We start from the raw sequence: 22,946 nt of genomic DNA, 5'->3' as shown, positions 1-22,946 counted from the left end.
TGGTGAATTCATGGTGACACTTATAAGGGTCACCATAAAATGGCACACTTGAAAAAATACCGCAAATATTTCCAGTTTTACACAGTACACCCTACCTTGTTTCTCTGTCGTCAGAATTTCCCTGCTTTAACGAGCTGCTGCCATCTTTGGCGGGCGACCCCTGGACTGTTGCGCTCTGCTCCCTGGAGCTGTCTGCTCCTGTCTTCTCCGGAGAAAGCGGTTCTCCTGACTCCGCTGGTCTCGTCTCGCTGGCGGGCTTTTCCTCCGTCACGCCGGTTCTGTTGGGCTGCTCCGTCTGTTGGGGGGTTTCGTCCACGCTCATTGCCTCTACCGTATTTGCTAGTGGTTGGGAATTTCTGTTCAACAAAATAACTTGCTCTGTTAAAGTGCTGATGCCAACAATGGCACTAAAACACAACAGTTCTAGATTAGATTCAACAATAGCATTATTCAATACACACATTTGTACAAAATATATTACGCTCTTCAATCTAATGTTATTGAACGTCAAACTCTAGAAATCATACTTCAAACTATTGATTCCTACTGCCAGGTGATCAAGTTGATTTCCGTACCTGATGTCACATGTAGCCAGGTTTAAACCTAGCACCGTGGCTCATGAAAAATGTTCTTATCAGAAGCACACAAACAAGCACTGAATTAACTTGCAGTTGTAAATGATCACCACGATTATGCACTGTTTGCTTCTCAAAGGAACGTTTTTCACTGGGTACCAGTCAGGCTTTTAGCCAGGCATGGGTCCATGCGTCATTTGGACGCATGATATTAAAATAACAAGGAAGTTGGATGCCCTCTTTTTAAGCTGAACGCACAGAAGACCCCGTTTCCCTGGTAATTACATTACATACATGTATTACTGTGTTAGAGTGTCACTGATGCTTTTATTAGTCCTACCAGACACTGGGACAGAATGAAAACTGATTGACATGCACAGATACCAGGATATTCTTAATCCATGGAGCCCATTGGGAGACAGAGAGGGAACCAGCAGTTTTCAGCGCTTAAAATGGTCTACTTAAAGTATGATAAGACTAGAAAACACCTAGCCCCCGCATCACAGCATCCCCCCCCCCCCTCCACACACACACACACCCATTTTTGGACCCTTTGTCTATAAATCCTAGCTAAAAGCCTGGTACCAGTACTGGTCACCAGTACACTGCCCTATTCTCCACCATTTCCTACCTTAAGGATGAGAACTCGTCGTCAGGATCTGTGCTGCTCTCCCCGATCTCTGGTATCCTGGTGGACTGTTGTACAGTTGTAGCAAGATCTGCGGGTGCACTGGCCATCACTGCAGGGGCAACAGGGAGAAAATTTTATAATTACTGCTAAACAACTGCTATGCAACTACTGTAGCATGATTGAATCCTGTCTCTATGAATGACAGGTCCTCTTGGCCCTTAAAGGCAATTACCTGTATGCCAGAGAAATCAGATCCTTGTAATAATGGTAATATGGCCAACGCTATTAACTGATGGTTGACTAGGGCAAAGATTGAGCCTTACCGTATAACTCATACAGGTAAGTATGCAAAATGCTATGGGTCAAGCCAAGATCAAACAAAATTTCACTTATCTGAGAGAATTCAACTTAATTTCTGGTTGTGACAGAGGAGACAGACGTCATTTACAGGTTCATGGTACCAGGAAACTTATCCTAGCTCTTTTTGACAAGTACAAGTACCGTAGCGTGCATGTCGGGCGAGCAATAAAAGCCAAGATCCGAACTCACAACTTCTTGGTTCTTGGTCCAGAGGAAGGGTTACTAACCACTGGACTATGCACACTACTAAGACAAAGTGAGACTTACGATAAGCGACTCCTTTTCTAAGACCGTCCGTGGGTGCTTCGTTGGTCTCCATGGCTACAGGTGAACTACTGCGAGGTTCGGGGTTATTGCTGGAGAGAAGGTAAAAAGTGTGATTACATGTAGTTTGTCAAGATTAAGATGCAAAACTTTATAACATCAACTATGTTTCTCGTCTGTTGAATTGTGTACCAAGTAATAAAACAATCAAATTCTATGACATTGCTTATTACAGCACTAAGTTGGCTACTACATATACACATGTACTACAAACTTGATCGTCTTCTTTGGTCTACAAAGCGCTGCAGCTAAAATTGACATCTTCTTTCTAAACCAGGAGCTACATGTACAATGCCACTAGGGGTGGGTACCAGTCTGCCACATTCAGTTCCACAGGATAATGTCCAGGTTCAGATAGATACCAGTCTAGTTCTACAGAGTATTCCAGTTGCTGGGCCAACCCCTTACCTTCATTTGGATATCTAAGGTGTTTGTTACAGGGTACTAGTGCCCACCCCTATATGTCATATGTTGCAATCACTTTGGTTTGGGTTTTATTTTACAAGCTACAAGCTCATCTAAAATTTACGTCACGTTTCTATGCTGGGCCACAAGCAAGCTATATGCGCATTTGACTGGATTTTACTTTCCTCCAACATTCTTTAAGGGGTGTCTAAGTGTTGATTGTTCAAATCACAAGGGAGCTACAGTTACAGGTTCTGTCATACTAGTACCTTGTTTCTAAGCCAGGCAAAAAGCAAGCTACACCTACATGCACATTAGGCCATATCTTTTTCTAGAGATGTCTAAGTGTCTAACTTTCGATTTTTCACAAGGAAACAACAGTTACATGTGCCCTGTTTTATCAGTACCTGTTTACAAGCTGGGCTACAAGCAAGCTACATGCACATTCGGCCAGATTTCTTTCTAGGGATGTCTAAAGTGTCTATGTGTCGATTGTTCAGATGATCACAAGGAAGCAACATTTACAGGTTCCCTGCAATACCAGTACCTGTCACTAGGTCCTAAGGGGGTAAAGTCTGCGAAACTGGCCCATCCCGAGTCTTCTTGTTTCTCGGAACCACTGCCGGCCTTACTCGGCGCGGCACTATCGAAATTCGCCCACCCGTCATCCGCGGCGGTTTTGTTGTTGGTCGTCGTCGTCGTGGCGACGTCGTCCCAGCCGCCGGCTCCCGTGTCCATGGCAACGGGCGCAGCGTCCATGGGAGCTTCGTCAAAGGTGGCCGTCCAGCCTGCAAAAAAAGGACCAAGATACATGAACATTATGATAACAAAGTTTTAACATGTAACTTCCAAGTAAAATCGAAGCCTATTTTCAACCTGTATTTCCAAATAATATTGAAAAATATTTTCAACATCCAACTAAAGAAAGGCCAGAAATCATAAAAAGCAGAAACGGAAGATAACAGAATAAAAACTGCAGACAGCTTTAAAACTCTAACAACATTCATACATTGCTATTTCTTTGCATCAAAATTCAATAAGAAAAATCTGAAAAATGATTTTTTGTTTGCTTCAAATGCAGAAATTACAGAGCGATCCCACCATCAGAGAGATTTCCGCTCGGACTTCAAGCCAGAAGTTTTGTGTTTTAGGAGAGCCACACCATGAGCATGTTAAACAACTACACTTATCAAAAAGAGTAGGGGTCCATCCCGGTGTGAGTGGATTAAACCTTACAGTCCACGTCTTACACGGCTTGTACTTACTGTACAAAACTGATGTGTTCCGCCTAAAGGCGGTTCACTGATTATGCAAAGAAAGAAACAAACAAACCATCGCTGTTGTCGACATCCATCTTGGTGTCCTCGGAGGCACTTGGAGAGGCAGGCGAGGCGTCGGGCTTTGGGCTGCTCGTCTTCGGCGGCGACGGCGGTTTGTCGGAGCGCAGTGGGGAGGGGGCGTCTTCTGTGTCCTCCTCGCTGTCGCTGCTGTTGTCACTTCCATCGCTACCCTGGTCATTGCTTGTGGTGGATATCGTACTGTATGGGAGAAGGAAAAGATTGTGATATAATGTCTTAAGCCCATTAGCCTCACCCAAACCCTACCCAAAACCTTACAAATCCTAACCCTTACACTAAAGTAACATTCACACTTTCAGCTGTCACTGCTGTTGTCGCTTCCATCACTACCCTGGTCATTGCTTGTGGTGGATATCGTACTGTGAATGCAAGGTTGTCTTGTGGTTAGAATGACTTAGAAACCTATGGTTCTGGGCACAAATCCCAAGCAGGCTGCAATAATAATGTTGTGCCCTTGGGAAATGCAGTTTACACTTATACCATCCCTCTTCTCAGGTAAAAGGGGAGAAAAGCTTTGGTTTGGGACATCTTCTTGGATGGGACGTAAAGCCAGTCCCATACTTGAGGAGAGAAACAAACACTTTGAGCACCTAAAAGAACACACCACACTTTCTGGTGTCGGTGGATCAAACCTTACAGTTTGGTCTTACACAACTTGTACTTACTGTACAAAATTGTTATGTTACACCTAAAGGCAGTTTACAGGTTATGTAAAACAAACAAACAAACAAACAAACCTTTGTCTGGACTCCACAACAGATGAGAATGTCAGCTCCTTCTCCTCCCAGATGTCCTCCTCGTCGCTCCCACTGTCGTCGAACGTGCTGATCCGCTCGTTGCAGCACGCCTCGAACAGCGCCGAGTTGGGCTGCACGCAAAAACAGAAACGAACAAAAAACAAACACGATTACGGCGCGACTTCGAGCGGAGTCGAGTGTGTGTGTGTGTACAACAACCGTCGTACATACAGTTGAACAGAGGAGTACGTACACATACATGTACATGTGTGATTAGAGAGAGCCCCCCGTGTATTACCACTCACCGTGCTGGGACCTATGGTACTCATGACCTCTTTGCAATAGGCTTCGAAGAGTGCTCTGTTGGGCTGTATAAGAATTAAAGAATAGACATGTCAACAGAAAGGAAAAAAGTGTTTGAAAATTCCCACCAAGAAAAGCTAACCGTGCATGGATGAAAGAGTGCTAGACTAAAACTGCTTCTACAGCAATGACTACAAAACATGAAATTGTAGTACTTGATGAAGTTTATCTTCAGAACTAATATGCAACTAATGCTATATGACATAAGTTGTCAAGAAAATAATCTATATGCAATGAGAATTGATATATGAAAGTTCTGAGAATGAGTGCTACAACTACAGTCAAACCTGTATAACTTCTAGTAAGTGACCACCTCTACATAAGGGCGTAAAGGACCACATGGCCATTATAGCCACATTTTGGTTGTATTTGATTATTTTCCCCACTAACCCATGCATTAGGAATCCTGTCTATAGTGGCCACTAGGGGTGGATACCAGTTCGGCTTGATAAGGTCCAAGTCCAGGTTTAGGTCCAGAGATTTAGGTTCAGGTCCGGACCTGAACCTAGACCTGATCCTGTCTAGTTGACATATTTTGTTTCATGAAACCAATATCAAGCATAGAGAATTAAGGCTGACATGCATAACTAAAAGTGTCTTGGTTAGAAGACTTTCAAGACAAACCAGTATTTGATATTTGAATGTTGCACTTACTTCAAATGCCTTTTTGTCAGAGGGGAGACTCAAAACACTTTTTACCAAACAAAATAGAAACATTATATTCGTACTTTACTCAGGTTTTTGGCTTTCAGGTTTTTTGGACTCGGTTCTTGGATGTTATAAAGGTCTGAATAAGGTCCAGCAAACCAGTATCCACCCCTATTAGGAATCCTGTTATACATAGTGGCCACCTGTCTTCTGGGACCGTTTTCTTCCCATCAAAATCCCTGCATGGGGTGGTCACCACTGACAGGTTTGACTGTATTACATGTATGAAAAAGTACTACATCTACATGTATATATACAGTGACAGGTAGTGGGCTATTGCACAGTAATAAGGTGGTGGGATTTAATTAAATGGGTATGGCAACAGCGGCGGCAACCTATGCTGAGCTTGCATGCAGGCACAACTGAAAGCACTGGGACACAACACATCATTAGCACAATGTACACATTGCATGATAGCTGCAAAAAAACAGTCCACTAGATACTCCTGAGCGACTAAAGATTTGACAGACAGCTCAACAAATTTTCAAGATAAAGAAACATTTTTGGGGCGTTTTGTGTGTTTTGATGTCTTTTGAATCATACTTTTACAGCTGGTATCGTTATGAAATCAAGGGTTATGTGAAGCTTGAATTTTGGTCACTGTACGAATGCTCAGCGATCACCATCTAGTGGCATTGGTGCCGAACAGTTGCAGTCTCAAAATTTGACAAACTTTAAAGCCGGGAGTGTTGCACATCACAAAAACAAACAATTCTGTTTCGAAACGATAAAACAATCAGGATATTGCTAAGACCTTGACAAAGACTGGTGTTTTTTTGTACAGTCGAAAATTTGGGTAAGACAGTCCAATTTTTGTGTTGGAAATTAATACAGTTAAAAAATTTCAGAACAAAACAACCTTTTTGTCTATAGTGCATTTGACAACCAAATGAATGAAACACACACATGAACATTAAGCATGATTTTGCACACAATAACATATGGAAATGCAGATGTATGTAGCAGAAGCATAACACAGAAAGATTCACAAAATCCCCAACCAAAACAATCACATGTACATGTATACTATACATAGCAATCAAGGCATACATGAGAATAAACAGTTTTGCAGGTAGCAAACAAAAGAAAAGCTTAACAGTTTGGGTACAACAACTATCAATAATGTACATGTATAACACTGAATCTTTCTTCTACAAAGCACACATGTCTTGCAAAGAAAAGCATACAGTTTAGAAGTTAGACTGAGTAAGTTTAGTCTTTTTCAAAATCTATCAAAAGCTGAAATATATGTTTTCACCTCAGTCTCTTGACTTCATTTGTCTATTCTGAGCAGCAAAAAGGTTTGTCAGACTTTGCATTGAATGCCAAAGAAAATGCTTGAACACAATCATGCAGAGATACACACACAAGCTAACGCTGGTATGAAGCTACATTGTAATGCAATAAGATAGTTGCAGTGAGGCTTATTCCATTTTACAGGTTTGTTATAAAAAAGGGAATTTAACATTTCTTAAAACTCTTTTTCCTTTTAATTTCAGTACATTCCAAATTCGGAGAGATACACTTAAAAGTCAGGTATCAAACCTTAACTTTAGTTCAAATCTCTCGCAATTTCTTTGACAAGTGAGTCTAAAGATATATTTTGCAGTCTGGTCCTCCCCATCCTTAAAATGGAATATTCCTCAGATTTGGCTACTGAGACTTCTCTACAAACTATACAAACAGCAAGACGCAAATATTGAGCTGAACTCACGTTCTCTTCATTTGCATTTGTGGAGAAGTTTATGTCAGATATCCTATCAAACGGTGCACTGCAAGAGAGAAGAGAAAAACAGGTTAGGAAAAAGTACCTTAGTTTGGTGGTCAGGGCATACATGTTTACATGTATAGTTGTTGCCATACATTGTACCGTGTACGATTATCGTGCAATAAAGTTCTTCTTCGTCTTCTGTATCAGCTGAAATATCATTTTAGCCTGTTCATGGTTCCTACTGCACATGCACAGTGAGATGCACTGTGGCTAATATGTCAATCAGGTGAAGGCTGCTGAGACATAAACAAAACAAATCTGGACATACAAATGTATGCATGTATTGAGCATCTTCCTGACAAAAACTGTTAACAGGTTAGGGGCCTTCACCTTTGACATGTCACCTATAATCATTCTGGCTGTGCACACGCATGAACGGGTTTATTTGTTTGAGTGCCGTGTTAATGTATGTCAGTTTTCAGATCTCAAGTACATGTACATGGGTGAATGTATTGTAATTTCGATTTGAATTCAAATACTGATACTCCATCTGTGGTAAGCGACTGTATGTAGATGGGACATTAAGCTCAGGAGGTCCACACCTCAAGCATGTCAAAGAACACACCACACTACAAACAGTAGGGGTCCTTTCCAGTGTTGGTAGATCAAACCATACTACTTGGTCCAACACAGCTTGTATCTACTTTACAAAACTGGTGAATTACACTTAAAGGTTTACCAAAAATAGTTACTCAAGCAACTGGATAAAATTTTGAAATAGTCATGACTTTTCGTCAGTGAAATGAAATAGTCATGACATTTCGTCAGTGAAATGAAATAGTCATGACGTTTTGTCAGTGACTAAGGACAGGACTGGAAAACCAGGTTTTATAGCAAGACTCTGAATAGATATGTTAATGAGGTTAACGCAATTTAGGATGTCTTGACGTATTCTTAAAAATAAGACGTTTCAACACTTAAAGGTGGTTTATCGGCAATTCAAAACACACAAAACATAATGTAGACACCATGAACTTACTTGACATTTTCTTCCTGGTCAGCGAACTCTTCGTCGTTGAAGCCGAACTGGTCAATAAAAGTGGACGTCATTTGTTGCATCTGATAATCAGAAAAGGCCTGGGCGGCGTGGGCCCAGAAAGGGGGTGGTCATTTGGATTGGTGTCCAGCGGGCGGACGTTGGTGTGTTAAAACCCCCGCCACCGCATAACTAGATCACACACGAGCTAAGCAAACTCTTCCAATGCACCCCTTAATGATATGTATGGTTCTTTATGGTTGGCGTGTTAGTACAGGACATGATTCACACAACACAGCACAACGTCACTCAACCAGTGCTGCTAGTGAGGTGATGCTATTGTAACAATAACTGTAGATTTTGAACTGTTCAATGCTACTGAAGATTTTGAACAGTTCACGAGGGTATCATTTTTGCGGTTTAACAGTGACCTCGCCACTGTGAAATCATGACACTGTACATACATGTGCATGTGATTCCATTGCATCACTACTGTTACTGTACTACATAATTACTGCAAATTTAGAACACACCGAAAAGCCAAAAAACTCATTTTCCCTCGAGCTCATGCTGCAAAAATAACTGAACTTACAGTAAACATAATACTCAAATTTTGGATAAAGATATGTTATATTAGATCTTTTTTCTAATCCACTTCCACTCATGTTTAGCACAATTAATAAACATTTTCTGAACTGGTTTTGCAATTTGGCTTCATTCTGAGACAATGATAAAGAATTCGACTCGAAAAAAAAAGAAATTCTTAAAAGAGGAAGAACACCTACTGCCAGCACTGGTTTAGCGCTGGATAATACATCCAAGAGCAAGACGGTCACACACATAACATCCAAGACATTTCTGCCCACAACGCAAGACACCAAATCCAAGTCATAATGTCTTACAAGGTATACACTGTAGGCAATTTTACATTTGTCATACTTCATGGCAAATCCAGTGTTACAGTATTGTTATATCGGGGTGCATTTGCATATATGACAGTATAATTATAATAAAATCACAAATATTGTGTTTGCAACCAGTAACATCAATGTTGCAAACAATAGGATTGTATTTGCAAAATATATCATGCCTTAAAAGTAACATTTCTATAAACATAAAAAGGCGGACATTCAAGCAATATTAATTTTTTTCTAACATAAGATAGTGGTGAGAGAAAAAACGAGGAACAAAATAATAAGAGTAACATAAAATAATGACTTGAGAATCTCAGAAAAATAATTTACATCGTAGAATTGTGTAGTATAGCTGAAATGTTAGCAAACAATAGTTGAAATTTTTGGTTGTTGTTCTAAGAGACCACACCAATTTACTTTGTCGGTACTCTGATTTGAAAAAAATGATGTAAAATTGGAAAAAGAAAATAGAGATACACAGAGTATCAGGTAGTGAATTTAACTCTCAAGCCTTCATTTTCATCTTGTCTTTTTCCTAAATTTTACTTCAAGCTTTGAGTGTCCAAACCACTGCAGCAGCAGAACACAACAGATATTACTTATGTCATGGTTCAATTTTGTTTCCACCTTTTTGTATCAATTCCTTTGGTATCCATGGCATATGTTTGTATTAGTTCCTGTACTTTATTCTTCTTTTCTGCTTGTATGATGTATTAATTTGTGAAATGCAATTTTTAAAAAAATTTAAAAAAATTTAAAAAAAAAAGTGTCTGAGAACCAAGAAAATAACTTGGTGTGGCCTGAAGTGAGTTCAACTGTAAGAACGTCTTGTAAGATGCTCACCTGTTGTAAGGAGGAGTCTGGAGGGAAGGGGATGTCCTTGAAGTCCGAGTCATCGTCTTCGCTAGAGGAGTGCAGGGGGTGGCTACCAACCTGGGGAGGGGGGTGGAGAAAAACAGCTTGAGAAAACTTGTTAGACACCTCTTAAGGTTTGAACCATCCAAGTTTGACCATTTTTATATATTTTAAGGTCATAATATTTGTCTACAAAGGTTTAAGATTTTCACAACTTTGGCAGGAATGGCGAATTTGATAATACTACATCATTCTGTTTTATTATTAACCAGGTTGTTTGTAACAAACAGCTTTTGCTTGTTACGTTGATGTTCCTTTCCTTAAAGTTCTTTTGCAACTTTAACAATGTAAAACTTTCTAATTCTATTCTTAGACCTACCAGTAGTACCTGTACTTGAGTATCAAACTTGAATTGTCAAACAACAAAATAATGCAATCAAAAACATGACAACCAACTGCAAATGTACAGAAATGCACCATAACTGTCAGAATGCAAAATGTTGTCATTTTTTTCAAGTACAAGAAGGAAACCTGAAGAAGCCTACAGAAAAAAGCACAACATTTCTTTCTAGCATTCCAAAAACATCTTTGCTTTCCAGAATGTCCTATAAAGTATAATGCAACCAAACTACATTATTCCGTGTAGACTTTTCATTCAGGAAACAACCTCTTAATAAGGTATTTTGCAAACTGACAGTTTTCTTAAGACATACGTGGAATATCTTAAAGATCAGTATAAGCAGGTGGGTTAATAGAAGGGGAGGAAAGGAGGGGAAATGACTCGGGGGAGTAGTACAACGTGAGGAAAAAAACTTTAGTGTGGAAAAACACTCTTCTTCACAGCAAACCCTAAACTTTCGTGTTCGGTGAATTGGTACATTTCGTGTGTATTGCAACTTTAGGACTAGGAGGTAATGCATTAACATACAAGTGAGGTTTGGCACTAGATGACGTGTTGTTGCTCTTTGGTGTTTTATGTTTTGATAAAGCTTTAAAGGTAACACTAAGGTAGTGCCGTATTTTCAACAGGAACCGGTTACCTTCTCTTCATAAGATTCCGCATACCGACTGAACACTGCTCTCTGTCTTTTGGTCGTCTTTGCAAGGCACAAACAGTTTTATAAAACAAAATAAAACTTTCCTCCATTCACAATTTTGAAGAATCACAAGTTGATGCAGACATACAAAGTTTGTATATATGGGAGAAAAAAATTACATGAAAATAAAAGGATTCCCTAAACCAGAAGAAAGTGTAACAGTCCGAGCATAGGATCCAATACATTTCTCACGGGTTGTGCCACATGCACACAAAAAAGGGGGATGATTACAAGATCATTCACCAAAGATTAGGACAGAACATACTTACTTGAGGCAGGGCCTGGTGAGTAGTATATTATGGGCCAGAGAAGCAACAATATGGAGGAGGTAGGGAGAGGAAAGAGTGGCAGGTGAGTTAGGACAGTGTCAGTCATGTTACTGGAATGAGTGGCTTTTCTTCTGTGGGGGTTCCTCGGGGTTCAGTACTAGGACCCCCATAGGTGCTGGTTCCTCAAGGACCCCAAAAGGTGGGGGTTCCTCAAGGAAATACTTAGGACCCCCAAAGAATAAAAGCCGGCTGAAAAAGGCTTGCTGAGAAGAACGAATGGATTTTGCATGCTGAAGCCTAAGAAACAATGCTTTCTTTTTCAAAAATTCCATTCTTAATGTCTTGGTCAGCAGGACTAACCCTTTTTAACAACCACTGGGTAGTTTAATTGGGCAGCCCTAGCTGTGTGTCTTGAACAGCCAAACCAGTAAATATGGGAATAAATGCTTTCTTGGGGTTAACAATTATATTTTCCTTATTCTCATTCAGGAATATTTTCACCAGTCAGTAATTTTTCTGTTGAACAACATTACCTACATTTGTAGTAGACTAAAATTTACTATAATTAAAGACTTGAATATCAACAAAAATTCCAATAAGAAGAATAAGTCTTAAGTTCCAATGTAGCCTAATACAGGAAACAATGTACCTTTTATCTTATATTTATACCGGTTAACTCCAAAAAGACAGAAATTGTGGTTTCTCTGTCAAAGGTTTTTGATTTCTCAAAAATGTTTAGTAAAAGGGTAGCACAATTTTAAGTTATAGGGTCAGAGTTAGAAGTGAGAAGTGAGAACTACAAGAGTAGTGTACATGTAAACAACCTACCAAATCTACTGTATTTTTCTTGTTGATTTCTGCTAAAGACCCTGAGACAAAGGTTTCCCATCTCTCTCTATAGTCTTCTGGAACCTCTGAAAATGGAAAGAAGAGACAAACAAAATTACATGACAAAATTACATGGCAGTCATTTTTTTGGGGTCGTTTTACAATTTACACCCAAAAATAGTGAATCCATTTTTCCCATCATTACTTTGCGTTGACTAGGATTCAAGCAAATGAAAAAAACTATCAGTATTTTTACTTCACCTTGAAGCTATACCTTAAATTTTGTAGACTATTTTCCAGTGGCACATATATTTATACGTGAAGATTCATACATGGACATGTATGATATGACCTTAGAATCATGGTTTCATAGCAGAGACTGTATGATTACTTATTTATTGACACTTCCAAAAACAAGAATGTCCTTTTTACAACCTGCATAGAAGAGGTCTTGCTTACCATTTCTTAAAGATTGCTTAACTTTTCTTAAAGAAAGTATCTAAGATGTTCTACCTTTAAAGATCTCCTTGACAAGGTCCTTATTGGGCCCCTTCTCAAGGCAGGTTTGAAGAGAGTTAGCTATCCTAGTGAGATGTCCCATGTACCCTCGTCTGTTTCCACCTTGAGTTCTGAAAGAAAGTAAAAACATGTTGTTATTCCTCTACAATGGCATTGAATGGCGGAGACCTGGCTAGACATTGTGTCCTTGGGAAAGGCACTTTACACGACTTTTCTCACTCCACCCAGGTGTAAAAATGGGTATCTGACTTCTGCTGGGGAGGTAAAAAAGGTGGTGGAAAGAGAGAGTTGGGCTCCGCTAGAGCTGTGTACCGATACAGTACCAGTACCGGGTACAATCAATTAGATACAGGTCCAAAATACCTGAGCCTGCTGTATCGGTACTGGAAAGGAAAGGAAAGGAATCTCGAACCAGTTTTAGCTCAAATGAACTCAATGAACAGATGAGCTACTCTTCCACTGGTCGTGACAGAGGAGACAGACGCTATGTACAGTATTTACAGGTTCAGTGTACCGGGGAAATTCCCCTAGCTCTTTCCGACAAGCACAATGAACAGTGGACCACGGCTTAACGTCCCGTCCTAAGGACTGCGATCTTTTCCGGTAGCGTGCATGTCGGGTGAGCGACACAGCCGGGATCGAACCCGGGGCTTTTAGTTCCAGAGGCAAGATCGCTAACCACTGGACTACGCACGCTACCTGACTCAGGGGATGGCCACTTTGACAGATAAAATTACTATGAAATTACCGTGGCAGTGCTCTAAAGCCACTCCAAAGCACAGAAAACACATTTGTAAGGCTGGAGTCAAATTTTCATCTGTGTTTTTATAGAAACAATACCTAGCACAATCAAATATTATGTTTTTACCAGTTCAAACATGCTTTTGACCTTATTGAAAACCAAGCTCTCAAAATCAATTTTCCAAACAAGTAGTTTAGGTACAGGTTCAGGTCCGGACCTGTACCTAAACCTGTGTACCCATACCTGTACCTAAAATTTGTTTAGGTACACAGCTCTAGGCTTCGCCTTCCAATACCGTGCCGTAGAAACTGCGGATACAAACCCTCTGCCTGTACGGTCTCAAAAAGGTAATGGGACTTTACATTATTTCTCTATCATCTGTATCTGTTTGAATGAACTATACAGCTGACAAAAAAGTGATCTTGAACAAGTTTAGTTTCAGCGACTGTTACTTACTCTATTTGTACATCTTCTTCCCACTTATCCAATATCCTCTGGATGATTCTCGATTGGCCCAAAAGCTGCAACGATAAAAAAACATCATAATCAGTCTAAGGCTAGGAATATTTGCAAATGTTACTAGCAGTTAAAGATTACAGGTGCTGGAATAGTACTGAAATGCCATCAATTCAGCCATGCTGAATTTCAATGAAAAGGCTAAATATGATATCCTTTCAGGTGCAATTCCAACATCATTCACAAGGGGGCTCCCTTTCAATATCTACTCTGATGTGCGATTCTTGCTGAAAGGCATCGCAAAAAAATCTTTCTCAAATTGTTGCTCCATAACAAAACAGGTGTCATTGAGTGTAATACTTACATCAACCACAAGGAGGCATTCTTGCACCATAAAACTCTTACACAAGTCTGGGGTATAATACATACTTGATGACACGTGTTGCAAAGTAAAGCTACTAATGTACCAGTAACGCATTCCTCTATCACAACAGGTGCCATTTACCGATTGTGCAATACCTGCATCGACCACTAGGGGGCACTGCTACACATACTTACATTGTTTATTAGAGGGTGCTTGGGTTCAGGGTTGCCTTCCTGGTTGGGAGAGTCATTTGAAGGGGGAATTTGTTATGTGTAATACCTGCCTCGACCACTAGGGGGCACTCTTGCACTGCTACACATACTTACATTGGGGTTTTGTTATCTGTAATGCCTGCCTCGACCACCAGGGGGCACTCTTGCACTGCTACACATACTTACATTGTTTATTAGAGGGTGCTTGGGTTCAGGGTTGCCTTCCTGGTTGGGAGAGTCATTTGAAGGGGGAATTTGTTATGTGTAATACCTGCCTCGACCACTAGGGGGCACTCTTGCACTGCTACACATACTTACATTGTTAATTAGAGGGTGTTTGGGTTCAGGGTTGCCTTCCTGGTTGGGGGAGTCGTCTGAAGGGGGGGCTCTTATGTGTAATACCTGCATCAACCACTAGGAGGCACTCTTGCACTGATACACATACTTACATTGGGGTTTTGTTATCTGTAATGCCTGCACTAGGGGGCACTCTTGCACTGATACACATACTTACATTGGGGTTTTGTTATCTGTAATGCCTGCACTAGGGGGCACTCTTGCACTGATACACATACTTACATTGGGGTTTTGTTATCTGTAATGCCTGCACTAGGGGGCACTCTTGCACTGCTACCCATACTTACATTGTTTATTAGAGGGTGTTTGGGTTCAGGGTTGCCTTCCTGGTTGGGAGAGTCGTCTGAAGGGGGGTTGGTCAGGATGGTGTTTATACACTGCTCTACTTGGGTGTGCAAGAAGTTGTTCCAGGTGTACCGGAAAAAGCAATCCTGGAGAGAAAAAATGAGAGCAAAAATGTTAATGGCAACATTTCCTGACCTCCATCTAAAAGTGTTTCCGAAAGCCTGTTAACTATTGATGATGATGATCACTAGTTAACAAGAGCATTCTGAGCTAAGCTCTAAGCCAACAATCTAACATTACATGATAGAAAATTGATACAAAGAAGTTTTTACATATACAGTTGAAACAGACATAACCTATAAATTTAGGTGAATAGAAAAAATTAAAACATATCAACCAAAATGTGACCAAATCAGTGACAAACCCTACGAGTTACTGCAATGAAACAAGGATTTTGGTATTTCTCTCTGAGTGTCAAGAATATTAAATGCTATAAAATGTATACTAGTGAACAATACCTTTAAAATTTGAGTAGAGTTACGTACCTGAAGGTACCTAAACGTGTGTACGTAAACCTACACAAATATCTAGGTGCATCAGTGCACCCACGTTCAAAACTTAGGTGCACAGCCTCAACCTTTCGTGCACATAAGTGTGTTTTTAGCCCTAACTACAGGCACACATACCAGCATGATGTCCAGGGTTCCTAGGTTTGCCAGCTCTATGTTGACTTGGTGGGTGTTGGTGAGGAGTAGGGATGCCATGAGGCGGCACACGTGCACACAAACAGAGTAAAACTATACCTCCCATTTACATGGAGGTAACAACTCTAACCATACGTACCACCATAATGTCCAGGGTTCCTAGGTTTGCCAGCTCTATGTTGACTTGGTGGGTGTTGGTGAGGAGTAGGGACGCCATGAGGCGGCACACATGCACACAGACAGAGTAAAAACTATACCTCCCAATTCATGGAGGTAGCAACTCTAAGCACACATACCAGCATGATGTCCAGGGTGCCTAGGTTTGCCAGCTCTATGTTGACTTGGTGGGTGTTGGTGAGGAGTAGGGACGCCATGAGGCGGCACACATGCACACAGAGTAAAAACTATACCTCCCAATTCATGGAGGTAGCAACTCTAAGCACACGTACCAGCATGATGTCCAGGGTTCCTAGGTTTGCCAGCTCTATGTTGACTTGGTGGGTGTTGGTGAGGAGTAGGGACGCCATGAGGCGGCACACGTGTAGTCTGGTGTTCCCAAACGGAGGGTCCATCGTGCCCACCGACGTCGGCATCGGACGTTGCTGTTGGGCACAAGAATATGCTAACTATTAGCCTATTGCTATTGGGTACAAGAATACGCTAGCTATAAGTCTATTGTTATTGGGTACAAGAATACGCTAGCTATTAGTCTATTGCTATTGGGTACAAGAATACACTAGCTATTAGTCTATTGCTATTGGGTACAAGAATACACTAGCTATTAGCCTAAGACAGAATTGTAGGTGTATTTTCCTTAGTACTATCGTAAACCAAAATTAAGACTACATTCAAACCTGTTTGTTGTGACCACTCAAGGGACATGAAGAAAATAGTCATAGTAAAGGGCATTCTGAGCAAATTTTCAAAATGAATTTGAAAAAAAAAGCTATTCTGGTAACTATGTAGCTCAATTTCTGTAATAGGAGAAATAATGTACTGACAACCAAAAAGTGCCCACAATGTCCTGGGTTTGACGGTGTTAATAATAATGCGTGAAATCAAATGTGTTCTAGACTGGTCCACTGTCCTTTTTCCAAATGATGCATATGGACTAGGTATTATCATTATCAATGGAAAATGATCAATTTTACAGTTAACTACAACTTCTTGAACAAAAAAAAAAAGTTTTGTTTCCTAACCTTCCGGCTCTATCAGTAAATGGTGCAGCTCTTTCAACCTCGGTGTCATACCCAAAATCACAATCAATATTACTAAATAACTTTAATTACTAAAGAGAATGTCTAACTTTTCATTTCATAGTAATACAGTTAGCTAAAAGTTCTTTAACAAAAAAAAATAAAAAAAGTTTTGTTTTCCTAACCTTTACCTTGGGTGGCTCTATCAGTAGCTGGTGCAGCTCTTTCAACCTCGGTGTGATACCCAAGATGGCGCTACTGACACCCTGCGCGAGGCGTTCGGCGTCGAGCGGCGTCATTTGGTCCTGTCCGTCCGGGCTGCATGACCAGAAATACTGCAAACTTAGGAGAGAGTGGAGTGTGTCTCGTTATGGCGGTGATATCGGTGAGAAGCGGTGAAGCGCATATGATGGTGCAGGGTTATGAACTCGCGAAGTTACGATCAGGATTGTATACTGTAACTTAATTTTAGCTGATTTAACGGTCACTAGTCAACAGCTAAAATTTCATCATCGCTAATATTTGATCATTAATATTTGAGATAGTAATGTTTGTTCCCACCGTTAAAATTAAGTGCCGTGACCTACTCCATTTTCCCCCAACCGCTTTATTTTCCTACCGCTATAATTAAGTGACTTACAGAAACTTGTTTTGTTTGTTCCATATAACTGATAAACAGTCTTTAGGCACAACAGACCAGTTTGGAACACTTTCTTTCATTACACAAAGGACGACCCAAAAGATGTACGATTTTTATTTTCTGGAAACTTTTTCGATTGGCTAAGTTTTGGTAGGGAGAGCAAAAAAGATGTGTTAGATTTTGCTTGTCTAAAAACTCCTTCAGCACTTCGGATAACAATCCGTCTTTCAAATTCTTCTGTGCATATCCAATTATCTATTTTTGTGATATTATCAAAGCAAGCAGTAGCAGTCATACAGCTTTTTGAGGTTTTACATAGATTGCTGTAAAAAAAAACAATTACTTAGAGGAATCCCAACACAAAGTCTAAAATTAGAGCAAAAACTTCTTTTTTGAATTTAAAGAATTCTGCTGACAATAGTATTGTTCTCGCTTTTTTAAAAAATGATTTTTGCCTTTCCTTCGACTCTTAACCATTTCTCTGTCAATGCAAACAAACCCTGCTTATGTGTTAGTAGGATGAGATTTCTGATTTTAAAAAGATTAGAAAATTACTAAAAGACGAACGTGAAAATTGCAAAATTAAGCAGTCATACTACACGTAGTCCATAAATTCTATAAATTGCATTGTGACTGATTAGAAATTAAGACACGCACAATAGCCTAAGGTGCAGTTAAATGCAAGCCATTGCCATTTCTTCAATGATTCATTTTTGTGACTATTTTTTGTATTGTACAGAGCACAAAAGCAATGTTTTACCTAAGACTACTATCAAAAGGACACAAAACCAAGGCCAAAGCTCCATTTCCATAGAAACCATAGCCATGGTCTTTGGCCTTTCCTCAACAGAAACAAGTGATAGTATATTTTCAATCAAAAGAATAGGAATCTGCATGGAGGGTAGTGCTAAATGAATTCCACAAAATTCTCTGCAATTATTACCAATCATGGAAAATCTTTAAAAACGCAATGCAACACGTTAATTTTGACTACATAGCAATTACAATTTACCTTAATGTATAGCAATAGAAATGATGTTTTGATTTTGCGGTTGAAACAATTATGTAGTGCAATCGCTGTAGTAATGCGTATCCACAATAAAAATAGAATCGTCGCAAGCATTTACAATAGAGCTGTGTACTTGAAATTTTTAGCTACAGGTACAGGTACACGGGTTTAGGCACAGGTCCGGACCTGAACCTGTACCTAAACTACTTATACAGAAAATGGTAGATTTTCAATAAGGGCAAAAGTATGTTTGAACTGGTAACAACATAATATTCAATTGTGGTAGGTATTATTTTTACAAATGAAAATTTGACTCCAGCCTTGCAAATGTGTTTTATGTGCTGGAGTATAGTATAGAATCTGATGTGGCATTAGTGCACTGCCACGGTAATTTCATAGTTATTTTATGTCAAAGTGACCTGTACCTACAGTGTAATTGATTGTACCCGGTACTGTATCGGTACAGTGTACCCGTACACAGCTCTAACTTACAATAATCAAAACACTGTCAAAAAAAGGAAAACGGACTACAGTAAAAACTAACCCTGGCTTTTTGAACTCCAGAAGCGTGAGCAAGACGGAGATGCCGTTCACCAGCGCAGACTCCGTTTTCTCACCGTTCAGGATCACGTTCAGCAGCTCTTCTACTGTCTCTTGTCTGGAACATTACACAAATATGTTTCACACACACTCAAACTACTACTAAGTCTTATCATGTTGTGAATGTGAGAATCAAACTCACAAAAAGGTATTACACTGGCAGTCTTGAATCAAAATCACAAAAAATGCATCACGCTGACCCTGACTTCTTTTTGAATTTGACAATCATAATCACAAAAAAAAGGTATTACATCGACATTCTTTGTCAATGTGAGGATCAAATAAAAATTTCATTTACGTTCTTTGTCAATGTGACAATCACAACCATTCACAGAAGGTGTGACATCAACATTCTTTTTGAATGCGACAAACACATTCATAAAAGGGTATGAATAGGACAACGACAATCATTAATAAAAGTCATCACAGGAACGTTCTTTGTGTACGTAAAAAAGCTATCCTTACTTCTCCAAGTGGATCATTCAAAAAGTTATCACACAGATATTCTTTATGAATGTCAGAATTTCACAAAAAAATAGAATTGCAAAAAGTTACCACATGGACATTCTTTGTTAGGTCAGAATTTTGCAAAAAATGGTATCACACAGATGTTTTTGGTACATGATTGAGCGATCCTTACTTCTCCATGGTGGTGAGAAGTGGGACATTTAAAAAAGTTAATGACAGAATTTCACCGAAAAAATGGTATCACACGGATGTTTGGGGGGGCTATGATTGAGCGGTCCTTAAAAAAGGTATCACACGGATGTTCTCTGTGAAAGTGAGCGAGCTGTCCTTACTTCTCCATGGTGGTGAGAAGTGGCTCGTTCAAAAAGTTATCAAACGGAAATTCTTGTTGAATGTCAGAATTTCACAAAAAATGGGAACAAACGGATGTTTTTATACAAATATGATTGAGCGGTCTTTACTTCACCATGGTGATGAAAAGTGGGTCATTCAAAATAATATCACATGGACGTTCTTTGTCAATGTCAGAATAAATTTTACATAAAAAGGTGTCATACGGATGTTCTCTGTGAGCATGTGCAATAAGGTATCACACCTATGTTACTTGTGAAAGCGAGAGAGCTGTCCTTACTTCTCCATGGTGGTGAGAAGTGGGTCGTTTTCCGCCTGCTCCTGCAGCTGCGACATGTGTTCTCGGCTCAGTCTGATGATGTCACACAGCGACTGGGCAGCATTGCTGTGTTTCTGTGAACATACATGTATGGGAAAAAATTCATCATTTATCTATCATTAGTATCAATCTTGGTTACATATGAATTGTTTGTCCCTTCAGACCTGTAGGACTGATTTCCATGGGGAGCCCACAACAACATACATAATGGAAATCTTACAGTACTGTAAGTTTTATCTTTTTCTTTTGGGTTGACCTCAGATTGAGGACGAAGCATGATGCTCCTTTGTCAGCTAGAAGTGCATTGCAGCTATTGGAGCTTGCATTACCCATACTGACCACTAGGGGGCTCTCCTACACATCTATGTAAAACATCTTCATGAAGAGAAACACTACGCCTTTCAACCTCACATTAGTCACAAACGTTTGCTCTCATGCGTACCAAACAATTGTGTCATATAATAGTTGTCCTGAGGAAGACTCCTCATAGATTCTATGAGCCATTTCATCCTTGCCAAGACAGTTATGTCTTTGGCCAGTATGTGTTCGTCTTTTTGCATTTGTAAACAGCATAACTCTAGAAGCTGTGGATGGATCATTCTGTGATTTGGTACGTTGGCAGGTGTTGGTAAAATGGAGAAATGGCTAGATTATGGGGCCCCTAGCGGCTTTCCAAGATGCTACAGTGGAGTTTCTTTCTACAAAATTACTATATCAAAAATAACATAAATTGATGTTTGTGTGGTGTTTGACATTACCTCCTCGTCTCCTGTGGGATCCAGGACCTCTATCAGCCTCTGGATCAGCTTCTGATCATCCAACCACTGTGGAACAGAAAATCTGGATCTCAGATCACACCACAAAACAGATATACAGAAAATAAATCACTGACTCCGTGTCTTTTACAATTTCTCAGTTGATGAGATATAAGCAAAAGATCCAATGCTTTAGTGGTATAATACAGTACATGTACTCCAAAACTGTACAATCAGGAGTTAGCCTTTAGCACTTTGTAACAGAAAATTTGGATATCAGATCACACCACAAAACAGATACATGTAATTTCTGAGTCATAGATAGAGGTGACATTTGGGACTGCAACCTTGCTGTTTTGTCACAAAGTAGCAATAAGTAGAGCCATGTTTGACAACAGATCCTTGCCTTAACTTATATAAAAAAAGGAGAAAATTCTAATCGCCATGACGACATCAGAAGACTGTTGAAATGTTGTATGGGAAAAAAACACAGGATTCTGCTCAAGAGAAAACTTTGATGAACTGATTAAGCTGATGAAACAATTTACAGAAAGACGTCAGCATGACTTTGTAGTAATTCTTATGTAGAAGTTTATAAAGTTACTGGGAGAGGTTTGACTGTACATCATGTATATTAACGTCCAGGGGTCTCTATGTAGGGGTGGTCACAGATTTAACTGTATTTTAATTGGGAAGTAGATTGTTGAAGATTACCAGCTGCATGATATTCTTACCTGTAGCATCTCAGTCCGTAGTTCTATGTGGACAGGTGGTCACTATAGACATGATTCTTGTTTGTGCCATTATGGGGGAAATCATCTTGGGGACCACCAAAAAGTAGTCCGATAACATTGGCCAGGTGGTCCTTACTTAGAGGTGGTCACTTGTACAGGTTTGACTGTATATCAATGGCCAGGTGGTCCTTACTTAGAGGTGGTCACTTGTACAGGTTTGACTGTATATCAATGGCCAGGTGGTCCTTACTTAGAGGTGGTCACTTGTACAGGTTTGACTGTATATCAATGGCCAGGTGGTCCTTACTTAGAGGTGGTCACTTGTACAGGTTTGACTGTATATCAATGGCCAGGTGGTCCTTACTTAGAGGTGGTCACTTGTACAGGTTTGACTGTATATCAATGGCCAGGTGGTCCTTACTTAGAGGTGGTCACTTGTACAGGTTTGACTGTACTTACTTTTGTACATCGGGAATCTATGGTTGTAGATTGTTGAAAATAATCAACTGCGTGATTCTTACCTGTAGCATTTCAGTCCGTAGTTCGGGCGCGTCCACGCTGGTAAGGAGGCGCAGCAGGAGGTCCATAATGGCGGACGTGCTGAGGTGTGTTATAAGCAGTCCCACCACATCCTCCTTCTGTCTCAGAAAATCCAACATCTGCGAAAACATCCCACCCGAAAATCTTTAAATCTCGCTCAGATATTGTGCTGTTCTCGCTTCTATATTTTCTTATATTTATGAGAGAGGAACGAAAAAGCTGCCACAGGTTTCAGCTCCAGCTTCCTTAGAAGGACCACTGGCACTGTGAGGAGCTAGTGAACGAAAACAGGGAAATTAAAATCATTTCCAAAACCATAAAAACAAACAAGGTCGGTCTGCAGAGAAGTTCTCAAATATGCGAATGCATGTAGCGAGGATGGGGACAGTTTCTTTAAGTCAAATTATTGTTTCTAAACAACATTTGGAAAATGCTGCGCTTTTGAGGCGTCGCCAAAAAAAAAAGGTTGTATTTTCCCTTTTTCGACATTAAAATTTTAGTTTTCATTTTTTGGTGTGAGGAGC

The 22,946-nt window shown here is 40.0% G+C and overlaps 1 protein-coding gene across 1 annotated transcript in view; it reads right to left on the bottom strand.

Moving 5' to 3' along the window:
* The window catches only part of LOC136422061 (serine/threonine-protein phosphatase 6 regulatory subunit 3-A-like), a 41,459-nt gene that overhangs the window by 5,504 nt on the left and 13,009 nt on the right, over nucleotides 1-22,946 (bottom strand). The window contains exons 5-23 of the mRNA XM_066409695.1: nucleotides 22,404-22,541; nucleotides 21,152-21,217; nucleotides 20,355-20,467; nucleotides 19,200-19,313; nucleotides 17,192-17,348; nucleotides 16,260-16,412; nucleotides 15,109-15,252; nucleotides 13,889-13,953; nucleotides 12,685-12,800; nucleotides 12,172-12,257; nucleotides 9,966-10,055; nucleotides 8,212-8,258; nucleotides 7,176-7,233; nucleotides 4,391-4,521; nucleotides 3,628-3,833; nucleotides 2,843-3,083; nucleotides 1,834-1,922; nucleotides 1,207-1,315; nucleotides 96-356 (exon numbers count right to left, since the gene is read on the bottom strand). Coding sequence (XP_066265792.1) covers nucleotides 96-356; nucleotides 1,207-1,315; nucleotides 1,834-1,922; nucleotides 2,843-3,083; nucleotides 3,628-3,833; nucleotides 4,391-4,521; nucleotides 7,176-7,233; nucleotides 8,212-8,258; nucleotides 9,966-10,055; nucleotides 12,172-12,257; nucleotides 12,685-12,800; nucleotides 13,889-13,953; nucleotides 15,109-15,252; nucleotides 16,260-16,412; nucleotides 17,192-17,348; nucleotides 19,200-19,313; nucleotides 20,355-20,467; nucleotides 21,152-21,217; nucleotides 22,404-22,541 — 2,384 coding nt within the window. The remainder of the gene's footprint in view (nucleotides 1-95; nucleotides 357-1,206; nucleotides 1,316-1,833; nucleotides 1,923-2,842; nucleotides 3,084-3,627; nucleotides 3,834-4,390; nucleotides 4,522-7,175; nucleotides 7,234-8,211; nucleotides 8,259-9,965; nucleotides 10,056-12,171; nucleotides 12,258-12,684; nucleotides 12,801-13,888; nucleotides 13,954-15,108; nucleotides 15,253-16,259; nucleotides 16,413-17,191; nucleotides 17,349-19,199; nucleotides 19,314-20,354; nucleotides 20,468-21,151; nucleotides 21,218-22,403; nucleotides 22,542-22,946) is intronic.

Source organism: Branchiostoma lanceolatum, chromosome 16, assembly GCF_035083965.1.
Source record: "Branchiostoma lanceolatum isolate klBraLanc5 chromosome 16, klBraLanc5.hap2, whole genome shotgun sequence".
NCBI classification, from domain to species: domain Eukaryota; kingdom Metazoa; phylum Chordata; class Leptocardii; order Amphioxiformes; family Branchiostomatidae; genus Branchiostoma; species Branchiostoma lanceolatum.
The sequence above is the reverse complement of the archived record's forward strand: the minus strand, read 5'-3'. Positions and strand labels throughout refer to the sequence as shown.